General features: G+C 40.1%; 1 protein-coding gene across 2 annotated transcripts; it reads right to left on the minus strand.

The window, feature by feature from the left end:
* Positions 1–12987: 12987 nt before the first annotated feature.
* On the minus strand, positions 12988–22846 carry ADAT2 (adenosine deaminase tRNA specific 2). 2 transcript variants are annotated; one of them, XR_003573589.1, is made up of 7 exons: positions 22754–22846; positions 22494–22598; positions 16364–16514; positions 15694–15800; positions 13959–14031; positions 13706–13837; positions 12988–13660 (listed from the first exon to the last, which is right to left on the minus strand). XR_003573589.1 is itself a non-coding variant. In XM_027904433.1 (6 exons), the coding sequence occupies exons 1-6, from the start codon at positions 22826–22828 to the stop codon at positions 13797–13799; spliced, it is 552 nt and encodes a 183-aa protein (XP_027760234.1). In that variant the 5' UTR covers positions 22829–22846; the 3' UTR covers positions 12988–13796. The 2 variants fall into 2 exon arrangements, 1 of the variants encoding a protein (XP_027760234.1); XM_027904433.1 differs by having other exon boundaries at positions 12988–13837.

A 22846-nucleotide genomic window follows, 5' to 3' on the forward strand; every position in this document is an offset into this window, starting at 1 on the left:
AGCTGCCTTTCCCTGGAGGCACTTTACACTTAATGAGAGACATGATGGAAGGAATCAAAATTGGTTTACGAGAGTCTAGCCTCAAACCCCTCAGTTGATGCATTACTGAACATGCTGTAATTTAGAGGAGCAAATGAAGACACTGAGTAACTCTCACCCTGTCCAAGAGGGTCTATGGCAGAGGCAAAACACGGAGCCTTAAGCTCTGTATTGCATCATTCTTTTCCTAGGTGTTATCACAATGAATATCAAAAGCCTCCATATTACCAGGAGCCTGATCCATGCTCCTGGTAAACTCTTATTCCCCACTGTGTTTTCCCAGTTATACAGTAAGGCATAGCCTAATTTAGCTTATTTATGTGAGAAAATACTAATTAAAAAAGCAACCAAATGCATATATGTGAACTAGATAAATAGATAAATAGTGAGACTGTAGACATGGAATATGGAGTAGTTTCAGCTTTAGTTTCAGAAACCATTTTGCAAATACACAACATGGAAAGGAAGGGCACTTACTTATTTTCTCTGCTTCCTTGTTTTCCCCATTTGCTGGGCCTAGTCTTTTCAATTAACTTATATCCTGCATTCTTAGTGTGATGGGACAGGCTGATGGAGCAGCATCTTTCCCACTGTTAAGTTATGTGAACAGGTGCAAGGTCCTCAGGAAATCTTGCTCTGGAAGATTCTCTGTGGACCTGTGTATAATGTTGCGCCCTTAGAAACATAGAAAGTATTTTATTACTGTAAAATAATTCCCATGCCAGTATCTCATTAGCCTTCACCTTTTAGCTTTTTTTTTGTTTTGTTTTCTTCTGAGTAAATAATGACTAAATTATTTGGAATGAGATTTTCCTGCAGCGTAATTGTTGTGCTAGCAGAAGCCAAGCATTTTCCACAGAGAATGGGAGAAATATGCTTTGCCAGGAGGGGAGGGTGGTTTCACAGAACCATAGAATGGTTTGGGTTGCAAGGGACCTTTCAAGATCATCTAGTTCCAAACCCCTGCCATGGGCAGGGACACCTTCCACTACACCAGATTGCTAAGAATTTCATCCCGCCTAGCCTTGAACACTTCCAGGGATGGGGCACCCGCAACTTCTCTGGACAACTTGTTCCAGTGCCTCACCACCCTCATAGTAAAGAATTTCTTCCTAGTATTTGATCTATTCCCACTCTAAGCCACTCCCCATTGTCCAATAACTTCATGACCTTTTAAAAAGTCCCTCTCCAGCAGTCTTATAAGCTCTCTTTAGGTACTAGAAGGCTGCTGTAAGGTCTCCCCAGAGCCTTCTCTTTCTTCTCCAGGCTTAACAACCCAAATTCTCTCACCCTGTTTTGATAGGAGAGGTGCCCAGCTCTCTGATGAGCCTTCTCTTCATGACCTTCTTCTGGAGTCACTCCAATAGGTCCATGTCCTTCTTATGTTGGGGACCCCAGGTGGGGTCTCACAAGAGCAGAGCAGAGGTGGGGAATCACCTTCCTCAACATGCTGGCCATGCTCCTTTTGATGCAGCCTAGGACACGACTGACTCTCTGGGATGAGAGTGCACATTGCCGGCTCATGTTGAGCTTCTCATCCAGCAACACCCCTAAGTCCATCTCCTCAGGGCTGCTCTCAATCCATTACCAGCTCAGCTTGTACTTGTGCTTGGGATTGCCCTGACCCAGGTGCAATACCTTGCCCTTGGTTTTGTTGAACTTAATGAGGTTGGCACAATCCTACCTCTCAAGCCTGTCTGGGTCCCTCTGAATGGCATCCCTTCCCTCCAGCATGTTGACTGCAGTGCTCAGCTTGGTGTCATTGGCAAACTTGCTGAGGGTGCACTTGATCCCATTCTCCATGTTGCTGACAAAGATTTTACACAGGTGTTTATTTGGTTCTCTCAAGCAATGGCTGCCAGAGCCAGCAGTCACTCCAGAGGTGGGTTCTTCATGATACCACCCCAGGAGCTGGAAGGGGCTGGCACCTTTTGCCCCTCAAGCAGTTATTGAAAAGATAGCCAAAAGTGAAAACCTTTGAACTGTCTGACTGGTTTTGTACCCACCCTGGGTCCCAGTGTCCTTTATGTTGAGCTGTCCTAGATTATAAAACACACTGTCCAAAATCACACCCCAGAGACTCACCTCTATTGAAAGGAGTGCAATTTTGTGAGGATGAATCTACTACTTACCTGCCAAAGTACGATAAATAGAATTCCACTGAGAAAAGACCTAAAACTAGTGGGTTTTACTCATTTATGTGTAGGTTATAATACACTTATGTGTAATTGTGCATGTTTTGGATGTAGGTATTTAGATTTTGATATGGCTAAAGCATTTAGTTTGTGTTAACTTTATAAGGTATATAGCTTGGAATAAGAATAGCATTTTCTCACAAAGATGAAATGTAATGGATAGTAAAGTAGATGTACATTTATTACTTTTTTTTGTACGGTCAGTTATTGTAATTGATAGTCTATATAATGTACACATATGAGATTTTGTAATATAAATAAGGGTTTGTGAGAGTGCCACTTACCATCAGTCTGTAACACATTATTTAGAGATTATTTATGGGCTGTTGATATCCTTCCCACTTTTTTTTTTTTGGCTGTTTGTTTTAAGAGAACTGAAGGGAAAAACAAAATTTAGCATGGAATTGATTTTACATCAGCTGGTTTTACATGAAATAATATTACAGTATTAAAGAATTGCATTATCATCTCTTGCTGTCAAGTTGCATTATGTTCTGTAGCTTTGGCTCACTTATTAATCCTTCAGTAGCACACACTTAATTGCTCAGCAAATGACACAACATGTGAAGAAATAATACCAACAATGTGATTTATATCTCTTCAGGCAAAGACGTTGCAAACTGGATCATCTGCCTTTGCTTATTATACTGCAACACAGGAACAGCCTGATCTGAAAACTGTGGCCAGGTAGGACACACTGAAAATATCTACTTAGGAAACAAAAGGTACGTCTGCTCTGTCAGTCAGGCACAAGTCTGAATTGCCCTTAAAACTAACCACATGCGTGGTGGTCAGAATCTTTGAGGCTCTGAGCCTGTTTATGCGGGGCAGAAGAAGCCCAGCTTGAATGCTGTGCAGTCACTAGAGGGAGCTGGGGGGTGCAACCAAATAAATACGCCTGGCCCCAGTGGGATATAAATACATTGAGCCAGCAGGACTTCTTGGGGGAGAGAAAAGGGTAGAGTGGGAAGAAAAAAGTGTTTTTTATAGCTGGTGGGGGTTTCTATTATGAGTCCACCTGGACTAGTGAAGCAACTTGCCGGCACAAACATCAGTTCATCCTTTTCTAGGCAGTGGCTAGAAGTGGTGAAGAGCAGAGTCTACTTGAAATAGGTTTTTTACAGCTAGCTTTCCCACAGCAGAAAGATCACATCTAGTCCAGTCCCAGGCTTTGGCATGCCAGACTTTGAGTCTCCCAAATAGAGCATGTTTTAAAGATCAAGTAAAAAGCCTGGCATATTTAGATTGTGTGGCTCATTGTGTTTGCATCTCCTTGTGTCTTGCTCTGTACCTTGAAGGACAAAGGGTGCAGATCTTCTGGTGCAACCAGCTATGAAGGGAATAACTAGTTCAGTCCATTTGTTCTCCTTCAGCCTGCAGAATAGCTGAAGAGCAGAAACCCAGCCTCCACCATGTTCTGTGGGTGCCTGGTTCTTTTTTTTTTTTTAATTAGTATTTATTTTTCCTCCAATTCCACTGCACACATTTCTCTTTCCTTTTCTCAAAGTAATTAATTTAAAAACAAACATGTTTTTAGTGAAAGGAAGTTAGAAAATAGATGTATTGGAAATAGGACTGTTTTCTTTCCTTGTAAGTAAAACAAGCTCCCATGTGTGTCCTACACATTCCACAGGATCAAAGCTTCAGTGATGCTGCATCTTAGCATTTTCATTTGTGGCACTCTGACTTGCCATAGGTTTTGTGTTTATTTGAATTTTTCCATTTGGTCTCTCTTTTTTTTTTTTTTTTTTTTTTTTTTTTTTTTTTTTTTTTTTTTTTTTTTTTTTTTTTTTTTTTTTTTTTTTTTTTTTTTTTTTTTTTTTTCCTTATTCCTTCTATTTCTGATATTTTTATTTTGTCAGGCAAAGATAAACACAGTCTACAGACCAAAAAGAAATATCACTTGGATTTTATGAAATCGCTGGAGGGCACTAATTGAAAAGAATTAAGGCAATGGTAGCCCAGTTCAGCCAAGCTGCTAAGAGGCAGAGTCCTCACACACAGTTCAGCTCAGCTGTCTGTCAGAGTGGTCTTGAGTGCATTCATGTTCAAACTTTGTGTGCCATCTGCACAGCTTATGACACCTACACTGCACGGAGGTCTCTCTGTTCTGGAGATCTCCGAAAGGAAGTTCAGGCACGCTTGTCACCATAGTGTGTGTTCAAGACTGTCTGGGTGAGTCAGGCACAGTCAGAATATATTTCAGCCCACTAGTGGGCGCCGCAAGTCCTGCTCTTCCTCTGAAAATGGATGGCCCAAATGGCCAGTCTCTTCGCGAACGAAGAACCGGGGAAGGTCTTTCCACCTTCCAGCCTGCGCATTGGATTTTTTAGGTGAGACACAGTGTGCGCGGAACTGAGCCCACCCTTTAATCCTGAGGTTCATCTGCCGGGGCCAAGCACGCTTGGACAGTTGATGGAGCTCGTTAGCCCGTAAGGCAATCCATCTACGTCCTGAGGATGGCCCAAAGTACCCAGAAGATACACAGTGAAGCTGGAAGATGGTGGTGTAAATGGAAGGTTGGAGAGGTGGATCACAGAACTTTCACCTCATGGTGCTTTCGAACATAACAGTGCTTAAAAACCTTTCCAGGCTTCTTGCTTTACTTTGGGAGGGTGTCTGAACCCCACTGAGAATCCTTTATGCTGCTGATTTTGTTGATTAATCTGCTCAGGTTCTAAAAGTTTCTGTTCTAAATTTTCAAACTGCATGGTTATGAAGAAGCAATAGAGTGAGGATCTCTTGTGTATTGGGACTCATATCATTACTTACATTTCTATGGGAATCAAAAATTGGTAATATTTTGCTTAGAAAATAGTGGAAAAACAGAAAATAAGAGCCATGAGGAAAGGAACTGTGAACTGCTGGCAGTACAGTTCATGAAGGAAAACAAACCCACTGTGTTATGTTATTCCTGTGATGGTCATCTGTCATACAAGCTACAACCACTGTGGGCCTTCAGGACATCTCCTTTGAGTTCTAAAATCCTTAACTAATCTGAGTCATTTGCATAGCTGAGCAAACTGAAGGTCTCTGAAGTAAACTGGAAATACCTGTAATTCTGCAGGAAATTAGGGACCAGTTAGGTAGTCCCAAAGCAGAGGAAGAAATAAAAATGAGTCATAAAACCTCTGTTCTCTGGAAAAGCTCTGGGTGAAGATGACTCTCTAATAGAATTTTCTAAACTCTTTCAGTCTCACTTGGCTCCTGTCATATGGAAAATTTTTTGAAAGGCCAAAGCAAAAGGGTTCCATTTCAGCATTAATTTCAGTGTTGGGGTTTTTTAACTCTCTTTCCTGGGAAATAAGTCAGTGATGCACCATTTGCAATAATTAAATTACAGGGCCATTCTTTTGACTAATGTGACTCAGAAGACACACGTTAAATAGCATCTAGAAAATGTCTGAACAGCATACCTTATGGACAAGAACTTAGCATATAACTAGAGGCTCACATTAATCAGAGAGCTGCTACAGAGTCTTGTAGGCCTGTTATTATAATTTGCTATTTTTAAAATTCTCTGAAGTAATCAGAAAATCAACCAGCTCAACATCCCCAAAGAGAGCTACTTCCCACCCACCAGCAGTGGCTGACTTCACTGTTGACATAAAAACTATGAAGATCTCAGCCTAGTATTCTGCCATGTAATTGTATCCTTAATTTTGGCCTTGTTGAAAGTCTGCTGGAAAACTGAGCTTGTGTGTCCTCATTAGAAGCAATTCATATGTAAATCACTTAAGATTTTTTTTTTAACTTAAAGAAAGAAAATGTTCCTGTAACTCAAACATTCTGCAGGCTCTTGCTCCTCTTGTGGCTCCCATGGGACTGTGCCTCCTGACAAATCTGTGCCTCCTGGCAAATCACAGTGAGAGGGTTGCTAGCCATGCTCTCACCTTCTCTTGCCTTAGCTGCTGGAGACAGCATCTGTCAAGAGACTTTACCATTTTCCAGTGTCGGTTCAGTCATTGTAGGAACATGAGATGAAGCTATGCCATATTCTACGCTCTTGTTCCTGGCATACACCCATGGAAGGTGCTTCACTCTCTTCAGTCAATAGTAGCCATATAGTTACCAGATTTTCTGCATATTGGAAGGCTTAATTCTTGCTCTTTTATGTGCAAAAATAGGTTGAAGTGGTAGTAGTGGAATGACATCCTAGTCTTAAAATGGACTGATTTTGAAAACACATTAAATAAACCAGTCAGATGACTTCTCTGGGCCTTTATCAATAAAACTGATGGAGCAGCATATGAGGTAACAGCCAAGTACTTGTCTAAAAGTCCAACTTTGGTAAAGTTTAGGCACCTATTTTTTCTGACTATTTCTGGAGCTGGAAATGGAAGTTATCATGAAAGTGTTGACAGCAATTTGAAGGTGTAAAGGAATATTACATCTTTACCATGATTTCTATGCTTTTGAGTTGGATAAGCTGAGTCCCTTCACACTGTTAACTGTTCCTAAAATATAATGTCTGAGGTATTTGTCTCCAAGAAAGATGAGTTTTTGTTGCTTATGAATAAATTCTGAACCATTGCTGAAGATGTTTGGAACTTTCCTTTGGCACCTTGTTATTGTCGATACATAAAAATGTAGACGAGTGAGACTAAGTAGCAGATGATGAAATTTCAGTTGATTAAAAACTGTTTGTCAAAACCCTGTTTTTTTCTAAGCATAAGGAATTCCACATGAAAAAATAGCAGGGGAAAAATAAAAGTAGTGTTCAAGGTAATCTAGGGGGCAGGTAATTCCTTATTGTTCATGAATTGTCCAGTTCATTGCAAAAAAAATCTTATAGCTGCTAGGAATCTGACCTTGTGCCCAGAAATGTGTAAAAGCACAGCTGGCCCTGTCTGGGCTGCAAATCAGCTTTAACACTAATGGCAAAGACTTTATTTCAAGAGAGTATTTAGCTTCAAAAAATGAATAGGGGCTGCATGTTCCAAATGTCATCTGTCAATTTAACAAATGGCAACTATATACACATTTTATGCCAGATTGCTGTTTCATTAGTCTCCTTATTGGTTATTCCTTCTTGGTAGCTGGCATTACTCTAGCTGGAGCAGCAGAAAGGCAGGAGGGCAGAGGCTTCTCACCGCTGCTGCTTCTCAGCTACGCCGTGCAGCTGCTGCTGCTTTGGGGGGCAGCAGGAGAGAAAAGAGGGTGCAAAACGAAAATGTGCTGGGTGAGATCAATAGGGAGGCACATTCCTCAGTACAGATGGGTTAATCTTGTCACAGGACCAGACTTGGAGTTGGGTCTATAACTACAGCCTCGGCACACACAGGCAAGTGCTGATGGCTGCTGAGTAGCACTGCCTCAGGGTGGTCCGAAATCTGAAATGAACAGGCAGGTGGTTCCAAATCTGAGCACTCTGTAACTCTGTCACAGAGCATGAAGGAAGATCAAAGGCTCACAAGAATGAACAGAATAAACTTTCAGTACAATATGCTAAAGTGAGTGAGCACTGAGGAAGCATCCATGGCAGAGTGTCAAGCGGGGCAAGAGTCTGAGCCATTCCACTTTGCCCAGCCCCAACCCACTGTAATACCATTCTCTAACTGCCCTCTGTGGCACAGCAGCACTGCAAGGACTCTGTACATCTACAGGTAAATCCATAGGTTGAATCTTCCTGAGCTGCAGTTGCCCTCACTGCAGTTGTCAGATTTTCCCTGTGGTGGAAATGCTTCTGAAGTGTCCTGTGTTGTAAGTAATCAAGGTTTTGTGGCTACCATGGCTGAGAGCTTTCAGCCCTCCCCCTTGTCCCTGGCAGCTCGAGCATCCTGATGGAGCACCCTGATGGGATAAACGCAGTTAGATATTTAAAAGTGCACTGAAGAGGTATAGTTTTGAATTATTAATTCAGGCTGCTGCCGGTACAAGTGCTGCACAGCATGACTGCAAAGTAGTTGCAGAGGGCAAGAAAATTAATTTCTTTACAAAAGAAATATTTGCTGTCTCCAGGGACAGATTTAGTAATATGCAAGTGAGGCTGTAGCACAGCAGGGCAGTCAGGTAACTGTTCACAGGATAAACTGACTCCATTTGCTTGTAGCACAGCACTCAGGACAGCACCTCCTGGGATTCCTAAACCACAGGTAGCATGAACCACTCTCCCTGTCCCATAGTACTCCCCATTAGGAACCTGCTTCTCCTCAGCAGAGTATCCCTGCTGGAGGGTTAGGGGGTCAGTAAATGAGCTGCTGCATTCAGCACCTTGCTGGGAAACTTTCAAGAAGGGAAAATTGTGTTGGGTCCTCACAAAGTTCTGGCATATGTGCTGGCACATCTGTGCAGAGGCAACAGAGAGTTCAGCTGGGGAGTGAGAAGCACAGTTTACCATGAGTCCAGTCTCCTAACAAACCTCTTTTCCTGCTCAAACCAGCTGATATTCATATCTTCCTTTTTTTTTTTTTCTCCAAGAAAAGCAGGTTTTGCATGGAGATGGTACATAGTTACTCATCTTCCTTTTACTTTCATTAAGTGTGTGGAAAAAGCTGGTAAGCTTTTGAACTCGGTGTCCCTACAGCTGGTTGCTGAAAAGCTTGCCTGTGTTTTTCCAACTGTCATTTGGCTTAATTAGATATTGCCTCTCCCTACAAATCTTGTTTCTCTTGCGCAGTGTGGCTGCCCAGATAATGGCTGTTGTTTATATCCTCAAAAATTAATGTGACTGTGATGGATACCTCTAAGACTTGAAAGGAGAGAGTAGGAATCAAAGTCACAGGAAGCATTAATTTTTATTGCACTGCCTCTTGCATGTATAGAAAGCCCTGAAGGTTAGAGAAGTGCCACAGCAAACCTCCCTCCACAGGTAAATGTGAAATCCTGGCACCACAAAAATCAGTGCTTAAACAATTGCTCCTCCTAGGGCACTACATTCTGAGCTATATCTTAATTTCAGAAGCTGTCCCTGCTTTATCCAGCAAGACAAGCACCACAGCAACTGAGGCTAATGTGTGTGACTGTAGCTGAGGACAGTGTATCACTGTTAAGGCAGAAATCAGACACGAGCCCAAGTCTCTGCCCCGGCAGAGCCCTTCATTTTATTTTACACTTCCTCCTTCCCCCCCGCCCCCCTTTTCTTTTTTTAAATCACTTAGATTTTTAAAAGACAAAAGGAAGGCACCATGTGAAAACATCACTATGGAAACATCACAGGCTCACTTGTACTTGCCTGCCAAGCAACTACCTAACTGAAGTTCTACATCCTATTGGATCACTCTTGGCCATCTGCTCTCCTTCAAACTTCTCTGAATTCCATATTTCCCTGAAAAGTTCATTTTTAGAAAGGAGGGAGGAGGAGGCAAAGGGAGAATCCAGTATTCTTGGCTAGTGCAAAGCTATTGTGAAAAAGGAAGACAAACTCACTTTGGGGCAGCCCCTTAAAAAGACAAAGATCTATGTTTTGCAAAGTAATTTCATAGAAAATACCTTGTCTCTAGATGCACTTTAATGATAAGAGCATATATTGGCAGTCACAGGGCAAAACAAACAAACAGCTGCTTCAAGCACTCTTGCACTAATTGTCTTCCTCTCCCTTCTCTCATTTAGCCTCAAATGTTTTTTCTTCTAAAATGTAACAGTCACTGCCTACACTGGAGTTGTTGGCTGCAGGCTCCCGAGCCTTGCTCCAAATAAAACACAGAAATAGATTTCCTGCCAAGCACCGAGGAAGTTTGAAGACTTTAGTTTTTAAAAATATAATCTTTTTATCAGTGCCCCAAGCCTGCCAAAGGTAATTATGGGCCATGGTGCATTTACATTAATGCATAGGACCTACAGACATTTCAAAAGCTTAATGGAGAAACTCCATAAATGTACATATCGAAAAACAAATTAATTAAATTAAACTGTCATGTAAAGAGATCACTTAATTTTGCAGAGCGGAAGGCGCTCTTAATGGGAATGGAATGGATCAGTGAGCATTTCAAAACCCAAAGCTATAATTTAAATTCAGGCTCTCCTCTAGTGTGTAAGTCACAAGACATATTTATTATAGCCTTGGATTGTCAATTGTAATTGGTTTAGCAGAGACAAAGCCGTGTTGTTTTGCTTCCTGCCCTCCTAGTTGGTTCAATATATTTTGATGTCAAGACTATTGACAAGCAAACTGAAGGCTGAAATAAAATCATGTTTACCTGTGATGAACTGGCAAAAATGCAGTCCAAGGTAAATGTAACCCTGAAGCCTAAGCGTTTATTTATCAAGCAGCAAGGGAAAAATGGTGAAGCATTTGAACTTCTTTAAATAAACCAATTGAATATATTTACTGCTGCTCTTGAGGCCTGCTATGTGGCAACCTAGAAACAAATAGATAAAAATAGGTAAAAGCACTGTGAAATGAATAGCGTCATTCATAAGCTGCTGCTGCTCTGACTTTTCCAGGTGTCAGGAACAATTAAAGTTGTTGCTCTTGACACTCTTCTAGAGCTAGAGCCAAAGCCTGACACTAGATCCCCAGCAAACAGACAGCAACATTTCTTCCAGGCTGTGTAGCCCCATTTGCTGCAGGATTTTACTTGGTAACAGCAGTTAAAAAACAAGCCTATTTTTCCACAGCCATGAGCAAGCATCTTCTCAATGAATAAGCTTCCAAGAATGGTTCAGTGCTTTTTCTGACATTCTTATTTCTATAGTCTCTAATTCTCCCCAATTTTTAAGTTCATTTTCTGACCTGGAGCACTGAAACCAGTTAGCTCATTAAGTTATAATTGTTGTGACTGCCTCCTGTCTTCTTCCAGCCCATGTGTTGAGCTTAGCCATGGAGAGGTTTCTCTGAGACTGAATTCAGAATGTTGTATCCAGAATCCCTGTAATTTCTTGCGGAATGCTCAGGTTTTTCAGTCTCTTAAAAAAACAATGACAAACTCAAAACTTCAGTTAGGAAGAGCTGTGGCACATCAGACTGGGACACCTGCTTGAGGCACATATCTTAGGGCAGTGGCACAAGACCAGCCTCCGTGGGCTCCTGCTGCCAGAGCTGCTGCCACTGTGGTGGGAGGGCCATTTGCAGGCAGCGAGGAGAAGGGAGGAGAGCGTGACTGGAGGGAATGAGGAGGAAACAGCTGCACCACTGATGGTTGTCAGGACATCATGCCATGGCTCTGATGAGCAGCTTGTGTTCACAAGAGTTCAGTTGATTCTTTTATAAAAATACCTGCATTTGTTCTTACTCACATATGTAATAGGATTTTCAGGTGAATGGGTTTTTTGTTTTCGGGGCAATCTTTCAGCAGTTTGTTCCCTAAGCTAATTATTATACTCAAATAAACACCCCCACAAAACCTAAAAAAACCCAAACAACCCCCCCCAAACCCCACCAAAACAACAAAAAACCAAAAATAACCAACCAAACCAAAAAAAAACCCCAATCCCATACATCCAACTTTGCCTCTTAATATTGGACCATTGTGGTTTTTTGCTTACACACTACAGTAAACAGAAGTATCTTTTTTAACCTTTCTGTAAAACAACAGCTTTTATCTTGCTATGCTATTCATCTGTCATGTCTCTGTTCCAAGATGCACAATATTATCCTTGATCACTCTTAGGAGAAATTTTTGTCACCCTCTTCAGTCTCTTTTGGCTTTGTGCAAGACTTGAACTGTTTTTTTAAGTCACAGGTTACCACTGACTGCTATTACAAAAAAATTCTGTTCCAATTTAAGGGTTGAAAAATTGGACACAGCTTTTAAAGTGTGTTTTGTCGTACTACCAGTAATCTACTTATTCACATGGCTCCTACTGTCAACACTATCCAAATGCTAACAACATCCTTCTTTGAAAGAAGGCAGTGGGAAAAGAAAGTGTTCTTAGCCCCTCTGAAGAAGTGTTGAGATTTAGGTCCTGGTCCAAAACAGTATGAAGGCTCCAATTCCTACTGTCATTGATGTCAGTAACAAGCCACAAATCTAATGCCTTCCTTTAATTTGGACTTCAATGACTTGAAGGTATAAGAAAATGAGGGTCCAGTTCAGAACTGAATGTAAGTATCTGTATAGATAAACTGCAGTCTTCTATCACAGCCAAATACTGCAACCACAGGTGTGCCCATTTCTTTCCAGTAAAGCCATCACAGTCATTAAAAATGATCTTTTCCTAAATAGTTTTTCCAGCTTAGCTGTCTGGTTCATGAGGCCTCGGAGCTCTGAAACAGATGAAATCTACAAACACACTCATAACTTATTTCATTTGTGGAAAGGGAAAGACTCAAAGAGAGCTGTAAGTAGTGGTCAGGAGAACAGGACAGGCCACTGATGTCTGTTAAAGGGCTTAAGTTAAAGGAATATTATTTCTAAACTCTGGAAACAGCTACTATGGTAAAAACATTTCTTTCCCCATGTCACTTTGTAAACAATAAGTAAATACACAAAATACAAATTTTAAGTTATTAGGAAGAATAGCAACAAAGTAACAATTTTGATACTTTTTTAAAAAAGCTTTTGAAAGTATTCTTTGAAATATTTAAAAGGTTTAATTGTATTCACTTTTTATAATAATAAAATTTTAGCTACTCTTTTGCATTAAAAATAAGAGCTAGGGCATTTCTCAAATTTCTGAATACCAGCCAAATAAACTACAAACAGTTTCATGCTTAATTATCCACTAAGAGGTATAAAATCAAGATTGAACTGTACTTGTATTCTTAATTCATTAGTGGAACTTGAAGGCCCTCTTCTGGATTATAAATTACTGCATTGCTAAGGAACGTACACGGAAATGACAAAGGCAATGAACACTATGAAAAGATAAACATCTTAAATATTTTTTATTCATGCTATTACCGGTTTCCTGGTTTTCATTGGTATCTGCCTGTCTCAGTTACTATAATTTAGTAGCTGACAACAGCTTCAACTTCTTAGTGGATTGTTAAAAATAAAGCATTTCTTAAACTAATATTCACAAGCAGAGAGGATAGTCTAAAGAGAGTTGTAGAGAGTTTCTCCACAACTTGGTATGAAGATGCTGTGCAGCCAAATGATGGTTGCTTACCCTTATTAAGCAACAGCACACACAGAGACATGTGATCATCCATATATACCCGTCTACACAGGTATGTATGTGACTTTCAGAAATTATGACTGAAAATCTGGCTTGTGCTAGGGGCAGGGTAAAAAACAATGAAGAAACATTTACAATGGTCTCATCTCAGGTCTTGAAGGACTGTACAATTGCTTTATATGCCTTTTGATTCAACACACACACATGGACTGTAAAGGACTTACAAATATAACCTTCCAAGAGACTTACTTACTTGCCTAAACAAACGTGCTGTACAAAACGCCATCATTTTAATGGATCCATCTGTCTGTAAACAAGTCAACTTGAACCACAAATTTTCGTCTTTCTAAAAAACAGCCATTTATTCTTTTATTCGATCATTATGATAACAAGAAATCACATACACAGAGACACAGGAACAAGTATTAAGTATCCTATCAGTAAAAACTCTGTACAGAAAATCAGACATAGTTTGATTGAACTGTACATTTTAAACAAGGATGCTGAAGAAACCTTCAGATGTAATTTTTTGGTAAGTTTATTTCTCCCTCCTGTGTACGGCTACTTACGACGATCCTTTTTCCGTACTTTTGATTTTGGTGCTGCCAAGAGGAAACAGAAAGGGAGAAAAATCATCAGAAGTGAATTACATTAATACCAGTGCCATCATCCTTTTAAATTAGGTTGGGATCAAAATGGATACAAAATTAATGTAAAACCTACCATTGGGATTTTCCTGTCTGTAGAAAGCTCTTAACAACTCCACTGCTTCTTCAGCACGATAGCCAGAGGTGCACTGTTCAAATTAGAATGATGTTAGTGAGCGTATCTGAGAATAACATATTCCATACTTCACAATAATGCCGCAAGTACACAGTAATTTTAAGCAACTGTACTGTCAACTGATCTCAACAAAGGAGATCAAAAACCTCCTTTTCAGGTTAAATACTTATTATGTTTGAAAAATACTACGTTGAGGCTTAGTAGAGTAAATAATTTCCCTAAAACAAACTTTTTTAGTAACTTATGTAAAATTTTTATGCAACCTACAATTTCTTTCTTATTAATCTATTTCAAACATACTTCATATACTCCTCAAGCACTTGGAAATAAGAGACATACAGCTAGATATTTGTAGATGAGATTCCTGCCAGAAAACATTTATCCACACACCTATTTTTCATTCCAAACAGTCATCTCTCAGACCTTTTCGGTCCTTCCAAAATACTTTTCCAGGACATGAAGACTAATGACAAAGCATTTAAATGTCATTCACACTAAACCAATCTTCACCCGCTCAGAAAATAATTAGTTACTCCCATACATTCCACTGTAGTTGCCTACAGAAACAAAGGAAGGATTTGTAGCAGCAAGAACCTTCTCCTTTCTTTCTTCTGAACATATAAGAAATTAAATACCACATGCCAATGAACACTCTTTCAGTACCGACTATACAAATTAACTCAGATGCTAGTCTCACTAACACCCTGACGGAAAGACGCCTAATATGTGTACACTGGAGTGCCAAACAGTATTGTCTTGCTGAATGAAATTCTTTTGAGTCTTGAGTGCTTACTTAAAATGCCGAAATATATTACTTGTTTTTACATTTGTTAAATTATAAATATGAAGTGTGGAAAAGAACTCCAAGAACCCTGATCAGTATCATTGTATAAGGGAGGATCAACAACTCTAACAAAGATAATGCTATAAATACTCTCTATATGTATGTGTGGGTATAAAGGTATAGTACTACAATGCTGTAAAGCATCTAGACTTATGTATACTATATATCCACTGAATGCTTGTCCAGCCTTCCTTGCATAACAAAGATGCCTCCTTCTTCCCAGACTGTTCCAGTCCTCCAGTATACTTACTGTTCAGAAAGTTTCCTGATACCTAAACTAAATCTCCTTCGCTTCTTGTGCAGTCCAGATTTATTTTGGCATTTGAACTATATGAAGTAAGTCTAAGCTAATGCATTTTACCTCATATATAGACAAACTGTAAGCAAAAATACAATCACTTCCAGTGGCTCAGCTAAAAAACAGTAACTCGGTAAGTTGCTGTTACTTGATCTTTATTGATTATGTGTTTACACATTCTGCACTTTAAAGCAATTTTCCCTCATCTCTTCCTGCAGCCTACACTTACTGTTCTAAGTATTACACGTATTTTAGATTATTTAATTCTTACCTTGTCCCATGAATATAATTCCCTCTCCCTTTGATACATTCTTTTTAATGATTTAAGACTGTCATCAGGCTTTTCCTTGATTTTGTTTTACTTAGGGACCTAATGTTTTTTACGTTATTTTCTTATTAAGTCAAGTTTACTTGACTCTGATCATCTTCCGTCTGAGTCCTCTTAAAGTGATGCATAGCATTCTCAAAGCCTGGTAACAAAGCCAGACACAGCAACCTAGCTGAAAAACAAAGGGAAACATTTCACAGCTTACTTCAAATGGGTCTCCTGTGTCTACCATATCGTCAGACGAGATGCTCAAAACTGAGCCACAGCCTCCAAATCGCTCATTTCGACAGCCATATACGACCCGTGGAATTTATGGGAATGAGTCAAGGTATTAAGTTAAAGTGAAAAGCAAGTAGGAAGTACAGTAGCCTGATTTAAGTAGTCATTAAATTTCACTAAGATGTGCTTGTACTTTTCAAACTAAATTAGTTTGAGCTGCAATTCCTCCCTCATAAAATCAGAACTTACTTTGGAGTAATGTAAGATGTATTGCTGAAGATGCACATCCAGCCTTCTCCAGAAAGGGGGGAGAAGCACGAATCGCAAAGCAGAGACATAAAAAGACATGGTTTACCGATTATTACATTAAAAACTGAACACTGAACTGACCTTAGCTCATTTTACCTACTAACAGATATCTCTAAAACGTATTTTTAATCTCCAAGAGAAGTAGTTGTTTGTCGTAACTGCACCATTTTTCTTTCATTCCTGAGTCTCTCACTACTCACCATGCAGTAAATGGAGGTGGGTGCAGACCCTCAGACCACCCCTTTTGGCTTTCCCTGGCAGTGTCAAGCCCTTCTCTGTGGGCTCACTGCCAAAAGAGTAATGCCTTGACATACGGTTCCCCGGCGTGAATAAGCATGAAAGGATACTCATCAAGCGCACAGCAGCTGCACACATGATACAGGGCTCCACAGTTACATACAATACCAACTGTGGAAACACTTCCGTGTAATCTCTGTTGTGTTGCTTGCACCAGTCAAGGACCTGATCGATCGCTACCATTTCCGCATGTCGAGTAGCCTAGGAGATAAAAATAAAAATTTTCTTAAAGTTTGCATTTATTCACTTTTGTTATAGAAGCAATGAAATGCTCTTTGCTGGTTCAAGTTGCAAAAGAAATTTCATGCTGCCCAAGCTGCAGAAGAAACACTCAGCTCAAGAAAGAACATATCCAACCTCAACCTCAATCTGTAGCGTGCAGCACACAAAATCCACAAGTGCGAATCATTTTTTTTCTTCTACCTGTTCCTAGGCAGAGTAATCTGCTCAGAAGTTCTCCTCTCCCAGTCATGTCATCATAGTAAGGCAAGACATGAAAGCTCTACTTGAACCTTAAGGGACACACAAAGACCACTAGAATAACTGATCTAGCCCATAGCCACTGTGTTTCCAAGAGCAAAAATCCAGACTGGGTTACTTTCTCTGGAAATGTTAGAAAAGTTCTCCTAGCTGGTACCTTTTCCTTCCTCTGACAATGTTACTGTGCCCTCATGGAATGAATGCACTGTGAACATGCAGTAACTTCAGCATGTTTCTGGAACTGCTTGGCATGCTGTGTAGACACGGGCATTTTCAGTTTGCATCAGGTTTATCACTGCCTGGGAATACATACATGTACAGCAAGTCCCTCAAGTAATAGAGAGGGATTGCAGCATATGCCTGATTACAAAAGTGCAGAATAATATTAATTTCTCTTTTTTAAATCCAAGATAACTGATTGATCAGCATCTCAGTACCTATGGCACAAAAAACTAAACAGAAGTGTTGACTTTAATTTCAGAGAGACAAAAACAATCAGTAATGTCCCAGTATTGCTCTGGAATGTCTGCAGCACTGTGTTATGCCAATCAAATGTCACAGCAAAAATACCAAAAAGTAATAGTTATAAAGGGACTTTCCAGTTACAGTCTGATGCTTATTTGAATTACGACCGCTATTATTTTCCTTATTTTTTTCTATTCTGAAAAAAAGTTTTTGACACACGCAGTAGGCTAATATTTAATCAATACCAATTACACTTGTACCTCTGCTTCATGTCTTTATGTGACCTTAAATAACTTCCCCTCAATACGTGAACTTGGGTTAATGTTTTAGCACTGTGAAGATCTGTGGTGATAACAGTGAGATGCTCTACAATAAATGGCAAAAGACGTGTAACTTACTGCTAAGTTTAATATCATTTTAAAATGTTTTAAAACTCCTACAGAGATCTATGCTGCCTATGCCTACATTAGCAAATAGTGCAGTGCAAGAGGAGTGTATCTCTGCAGCAGAAGAGTGCTGAGGATTCAGCACCAATTCAGGGAAGTTCACCCTGGCCTAGGTCCAGTTTAGTCCCACAGACGGTGTATTTGTGGCAACAGCTGGAGTGCATTAGGGATGCTCCCCCAGTGCATCTTTTCAGCATAATTTCATCTGCCAGGAAGACAGCTTGCCATCTCGGAGACACAAACCAAAGCAGGAAGCACAAACAGTAAGCAGACACAAGAAATTTATTCTAGGAGTACACTTGTAATTTGAACTAACATAGTAATGAACCCACTCAGAGTAAGAACATGGATCTGAATCAATGTGCAGACATGATCCTTCCAGACCTACTAGTGAAATGTTGCAATGAAGGTTCCCTAGTTGAATAAATGAGATCACATCAGCTGAAATCTCAGTGTACACACTTTATGGAGACACAGAGCACAATGTCCTCCAGATGCCTCAGAACTACCACTGCTACTGTAACTCAAACATGTAAGTGGTGGCTTATCTATTTCTGTGCCCGTCAGATCAAAAGAGACATGAACAACACACTGGCTTTTTGCCTCCTAAGCACCAGCTGAAAGTCTGTAAGCAAAAAGCCTTCTTTACCAGAGGAAAACATGCCTCTGTCCTCATAGACTCTGTTTTATACTGCATACACCTAGCAGCTTTCAGGCCTGTGCTGATCTTGGGAGTACAAGTTTAAGAAAAGCCATGCTGCAGGGCATATCAGCTTCCGCAGGAATACAAGACAGTTCCACAAAAGAGATTACCCTAAGATGGAACATTATTACATCCCAGTGCACCTAGATTTTAAGTAATACACCCTGGTTTCGTCATCTCACATCACAAAGACTTGGGAACACCAGGACTAATTCAACTCACAGTGAGAAAGGATTATCCAAGTTACAGAACAGTCTCTGTTAAGACACTAATTAGACTATGGCTCTTAACTCACCAGATACAGTAATTAGTTTTGAAAGTTAAGAGGACTACAGTAGAGGTTTAAAAAAAAAAATCAAGAAAAATGTGGAGAATCACAGTTATAATTGTGATGTATTACTTTTCATAACAAGCGGGCACCCAATGAAATTATCAGGCAGCAGATATAAAACAAACAAAAGGAAGTACTCTTTCACAAAGCGCCTAATTAAATTGTGAAACTCGTTGCCACAGGATGCTAGGGAAGCCAAAAACATAAATGAGTTCAAGAAAGGTTTAGACAAATTCATGGAGGATATGTGCACAGACAGCTATCAGAAATAAGGATCCAGATACAGTCTTGGGCTCTGGAAGTCCCAAAGCTATTCACTTTCAGAAGTAGAAAGGATATGCAAGGGGAAGATTTACACTACTCTCTTCTTGTTTCTTGAGCTCCTTACTAACACTTCTGTTGAAGATCCCCCTTAAAGACAAAATATGGGAAAACACCACCTTCTAGATCTGTCTTAGGATTTTATTTTGTATTAAGCTATGACTAGATAGCCTTTTTTATTGACTAAGGACCTAAGACAGAGAGCATTTTACTGGGAAGTGTTTGATTGCTGATCAACACATGGGAATAAAGATGCTAAAAAATTGTTTCTAGCTGGGAAGGGTCACATATGCTATAAAGAAGAAAATTTTCAGGTTGGTCTGAGGCAAGACTGTGAACAAGCAAGAGTGGGAGCTGCCAGAGGGAACACAGTACCGGCACAAGCTTGTGAATGAATTGTCGGGCTGTTAAAAACCAACGTCTTACACAGGCATTTGTTGCAATATTGCCCAATGAAGACAAGTAATAGCATGCCTAACTATTTTGAAATAGGCAAGGGCAGAATTGTAGGGAAAGACTGCAGAGCTAACTGGATAAATGATCATTTTCTAAAATTAGGAAGAAAGTTTTCAATAAGTTACAAAAAGTCAATATATTACAAAGCTACATTTTGGGGGTCAGAAAGAAAAGGCTAAAGGAAAAATCACTTGAGAGGAATAAAAATACCTCGACAGAAAACATGTCAAAAAGGAGTTAGCACTGCTACACAGTGACATTGAGATGAGACTCGAATACAATCATAGTACTACTCCAAAACAAAATGAATAATTTGCTTTTTCAATAAAAATGATGCAGAGAATGTGGTCAGAAGGCAAAATTAAGAGTATGAAAGCACAAATTACAGTGTATGAGATACAGAATTAGGTCTTTAAAATTAAGAAATGGCCTAGGGCATGGAAGAAGGATGAGGAGCAAACCCCCAGGTTGATAAAGCACTGCCATCAAAAAATGCTCAGGAACTTGTGCATGAGGCTGCCAGTATCACAGCAATGCTTTAATACATCAAGGGAGAGTATTGCATGGCTGAAACCTGTCAAAGCAAACAGAGTCACTGTATTGAAAAATAAGAAGGATGCACAGTCCTGACACCTGGATATCCAGGAGAGACTCAACAGCAAAACAGGCAAGATAACACACTTTGAACAACAAACTAACAAACTAATCCTTATAAAAGGCAAATGAAACAAAAAAAATCAGTAAGATACCTGACACTAAATTGGCCTAGTAGGCAAGAGAAACACCAGTCTCCTCTCTCTGCATCTGGTACAACCTGTGAAATTACTGCGAGTTTGGAGAAAACAGCCTGGTGCAAGAAAGGTAAGGTGAGCAAGAAGAGACGTTGCATTGACGGGGAAAATATTTGTCCAGAGAGAACTAATTAGCAAAGACAATCAAAGATAATTTTGCTTGAATGTTTTCAGCTGTGACATTGGCATTAACTGGAAGAACACCTACAGCTGACTATGTGACGTCTTTCAAATGATGACAGACTTCACGAGAAGTGACAGGGTCAGATGTCACTCAAGACCTGAATAGTCTTCTGGATAGGAGTAAAAAAAAAAAGATTCAAAGTAACAAATGAAGAATAACAAAACAGCAACATAACAGATCAAAGAAGCTCTGGAAAAGATGGGTGGACTTTCTTCCAGGGAGAATGGGAGGTATTATTGTCATCAAACAAAGCACAAGAGAAACTCCATCTGGAATAAAGTATAGAGTTCTGGTTAAGTGAACTCAAGAAAGATGAATCAAAGCTGGAATGGCTATATAAAAGAATTATTAGAATGAACACAGAAAGCAAGCCTGTCTTCTGAAAGGAAATTAAACAGTTGGCTTGGGAAAAACAAAAGCCAAAAGAGAATAAGACTTTAAATACATCCAAGCTATGTAAAATAATGGATGATGCTGGCACAAGAACAGAGAGCTATAAACAGAACATAAAAAGTTTAAAACTGGAAATCAGATGTTTTTTACCCTTCTGAGGAATGAGGTTCTGGAGAAGTCCTTCAATAAAAGGTGGAACAAGAAATTAGTTTTAAAACAAACCTTGACATTTATGATGTCTGCGGGAACTGCCTCAATGGTTCAAGAGGGTTGTTTTTTTTCCCAAGGATTGTCCCTAAATAATGCCAGAAACCCTTAGGAGAAAACCAAAAACAATTTTCTGCATTCACATTTCCTAGCAAGTACTACTTTCAAGCTTACATTTTCTTTTAGACTATATGGAGCAATTAAGTATCTGATAAAAAATTTAGAAGCACTAAGTACTCAGCATTTCCAGTCACTATATTATAAACATTTATGAAAATGAAGCCACAAAAGAACTGAAACTTGAGCTAAACAGCAGTTCAATAAGGGCTTGGCTTTCAAAGATATTAACAGACAACTGTTTCCAAAAGGCAGCTGAATCTTTTAAAATCAGGCTACTTGCATTTTAGTATATATTCAATATGTATTCAGTACGTATTTAGTATGTATTCAGACCACCCTGATACAAAAAAAGCCTGAAGGTTTCCTGATATTTTTAAGTTGATTATGATTTTGTTATCAGTCTTGTCAGTTATGTTCTATTAACATATGATTTTTACAGAGTATTAATATCTCAGGTATGATTTTTCCCACCAAGTGTCTGCTTCCCATAGTGTTTACAACTATGCAACATGAGAATCTACCTTCTCTGTCCTCTGGCTTTCTTAAGAAGTATTAGAATCATCTTAATACAATTGTCCTGTATCACCATTTAGTATAATGATTCATCCTTACTGCTACATTTTTGAGCTTCAAAGACTAATTTTCACTTTACATTATATATTCATATTTGAGACATCTAATATATATTACAGCAAGATCCTGCAATCAGATTCATTTATACAAAACTTCCAGTTGTACAAAATCCCTGTTGGCTTTAATGGGTCTATCAGCAAGGATAGGATCTAACTTGACGGTTACAGTTGCAACACATCTAAAATTTACAGGCATATCTTTTAGAAAGAAGAATTTTGTCAAAAGGAAGAATTTTTGTAAACTAAATGTGACATTTGGCTACTCTACGTATTCTGTAAGTCTACACAACTTCCCAACTACTTGTCTTCTTCTGCATCTTCATTACTTATTCCTTTATTTGTACGGAATTTTTCCTAGAAAAGCAAGAGAGTTGGATTTCCAACTTAGAGTTCGGTACTTTTCAAACAGCCCTACCACATCACATGCAAACACTAGTCTACCAACAAAATGAACTGCTCCTGGAGCGTCTGCGGATAGAAGTTCACCAGAAAAGGCTGCACGGGTCACTCTTTTCTCACTTCTAACCCCCAGGTGACTTTAAAGGCCTCCAGAGAGCACGTCTGAGACTCAGTAATGGGACAAGGGCAGGGCAGGGCAGGGCAGGGCAGCAGTGCCCAAGACGCGGCGTCCTCGGGGGGATCCCAACTCACGTTCTTCGTCTCGTTGACCTCGTTCCTACCCCTGCCTATGACCTCGCCGTCGTAAACCAGCAGGCAGCCCACGGGAACCTCCCCTTTCTCCAGCGCCTCTTTGGCCTGCGGGACAGACAGACAGACAGACAGAGAGACACACGGTGGGCACGGACGGGACCGCGTTACCGCGGCAGGAGGCACGGACGGGCTTTCGCCGGCCGCCCCTCTCCCGCCCCCTCCCCGCTGCCCGCACAGAGGGAGCCCCCAGCCGCACTGACCACGTCGAGAGCCTGGTCCATCCAGGCCAGCGTGGCCGCCTCTCCCTCTCCCTGCCCCATTCCCTGCTCCGCCATGCCGGGCCCGGGCGGTCT

The sequence above is a fragment of the Empidonax traillii genome, unplaced genomic scaffold (genome assembly GCF_003031625.1).
Source record: "Empidonax traillii isolate 1590-97213 ecotype Southwest subspecies unplaced genomic scaffold, ASM303162v1 scaffold24:size2376012, whole genome shotgun sequence".
Classification (NCBI taxonomy): Eukaryota; Metazoa; Chordata; class Aves; order Passeriformes; family Tyrannidae; genus Empidonax; species Empidonax traillii.

Coding starts and splice junctions, on each gene's coding strand:
- ADAT2 (XM_027904433.1), bottom strand. CDS start 22,828: ATGGCGGAGCAGGGAATGGGGCAGGGAGAGGGAGAGGCGGCCACGCTG. Junction 15,801..16,363: donor AGCTGCTGTGCGCTTGATGA/GTATCCTTTCAT, acceptor ACTCATTCCCAT/AAATTCCACGGGTCGTATAT. Junction 14,032..15,693: donor ACACAGGAGACCCATTTGAA/GTAAGCTGTGAA, acceptor TAATTTGAACAG/TGCACCTCTGGCTATCGTGC.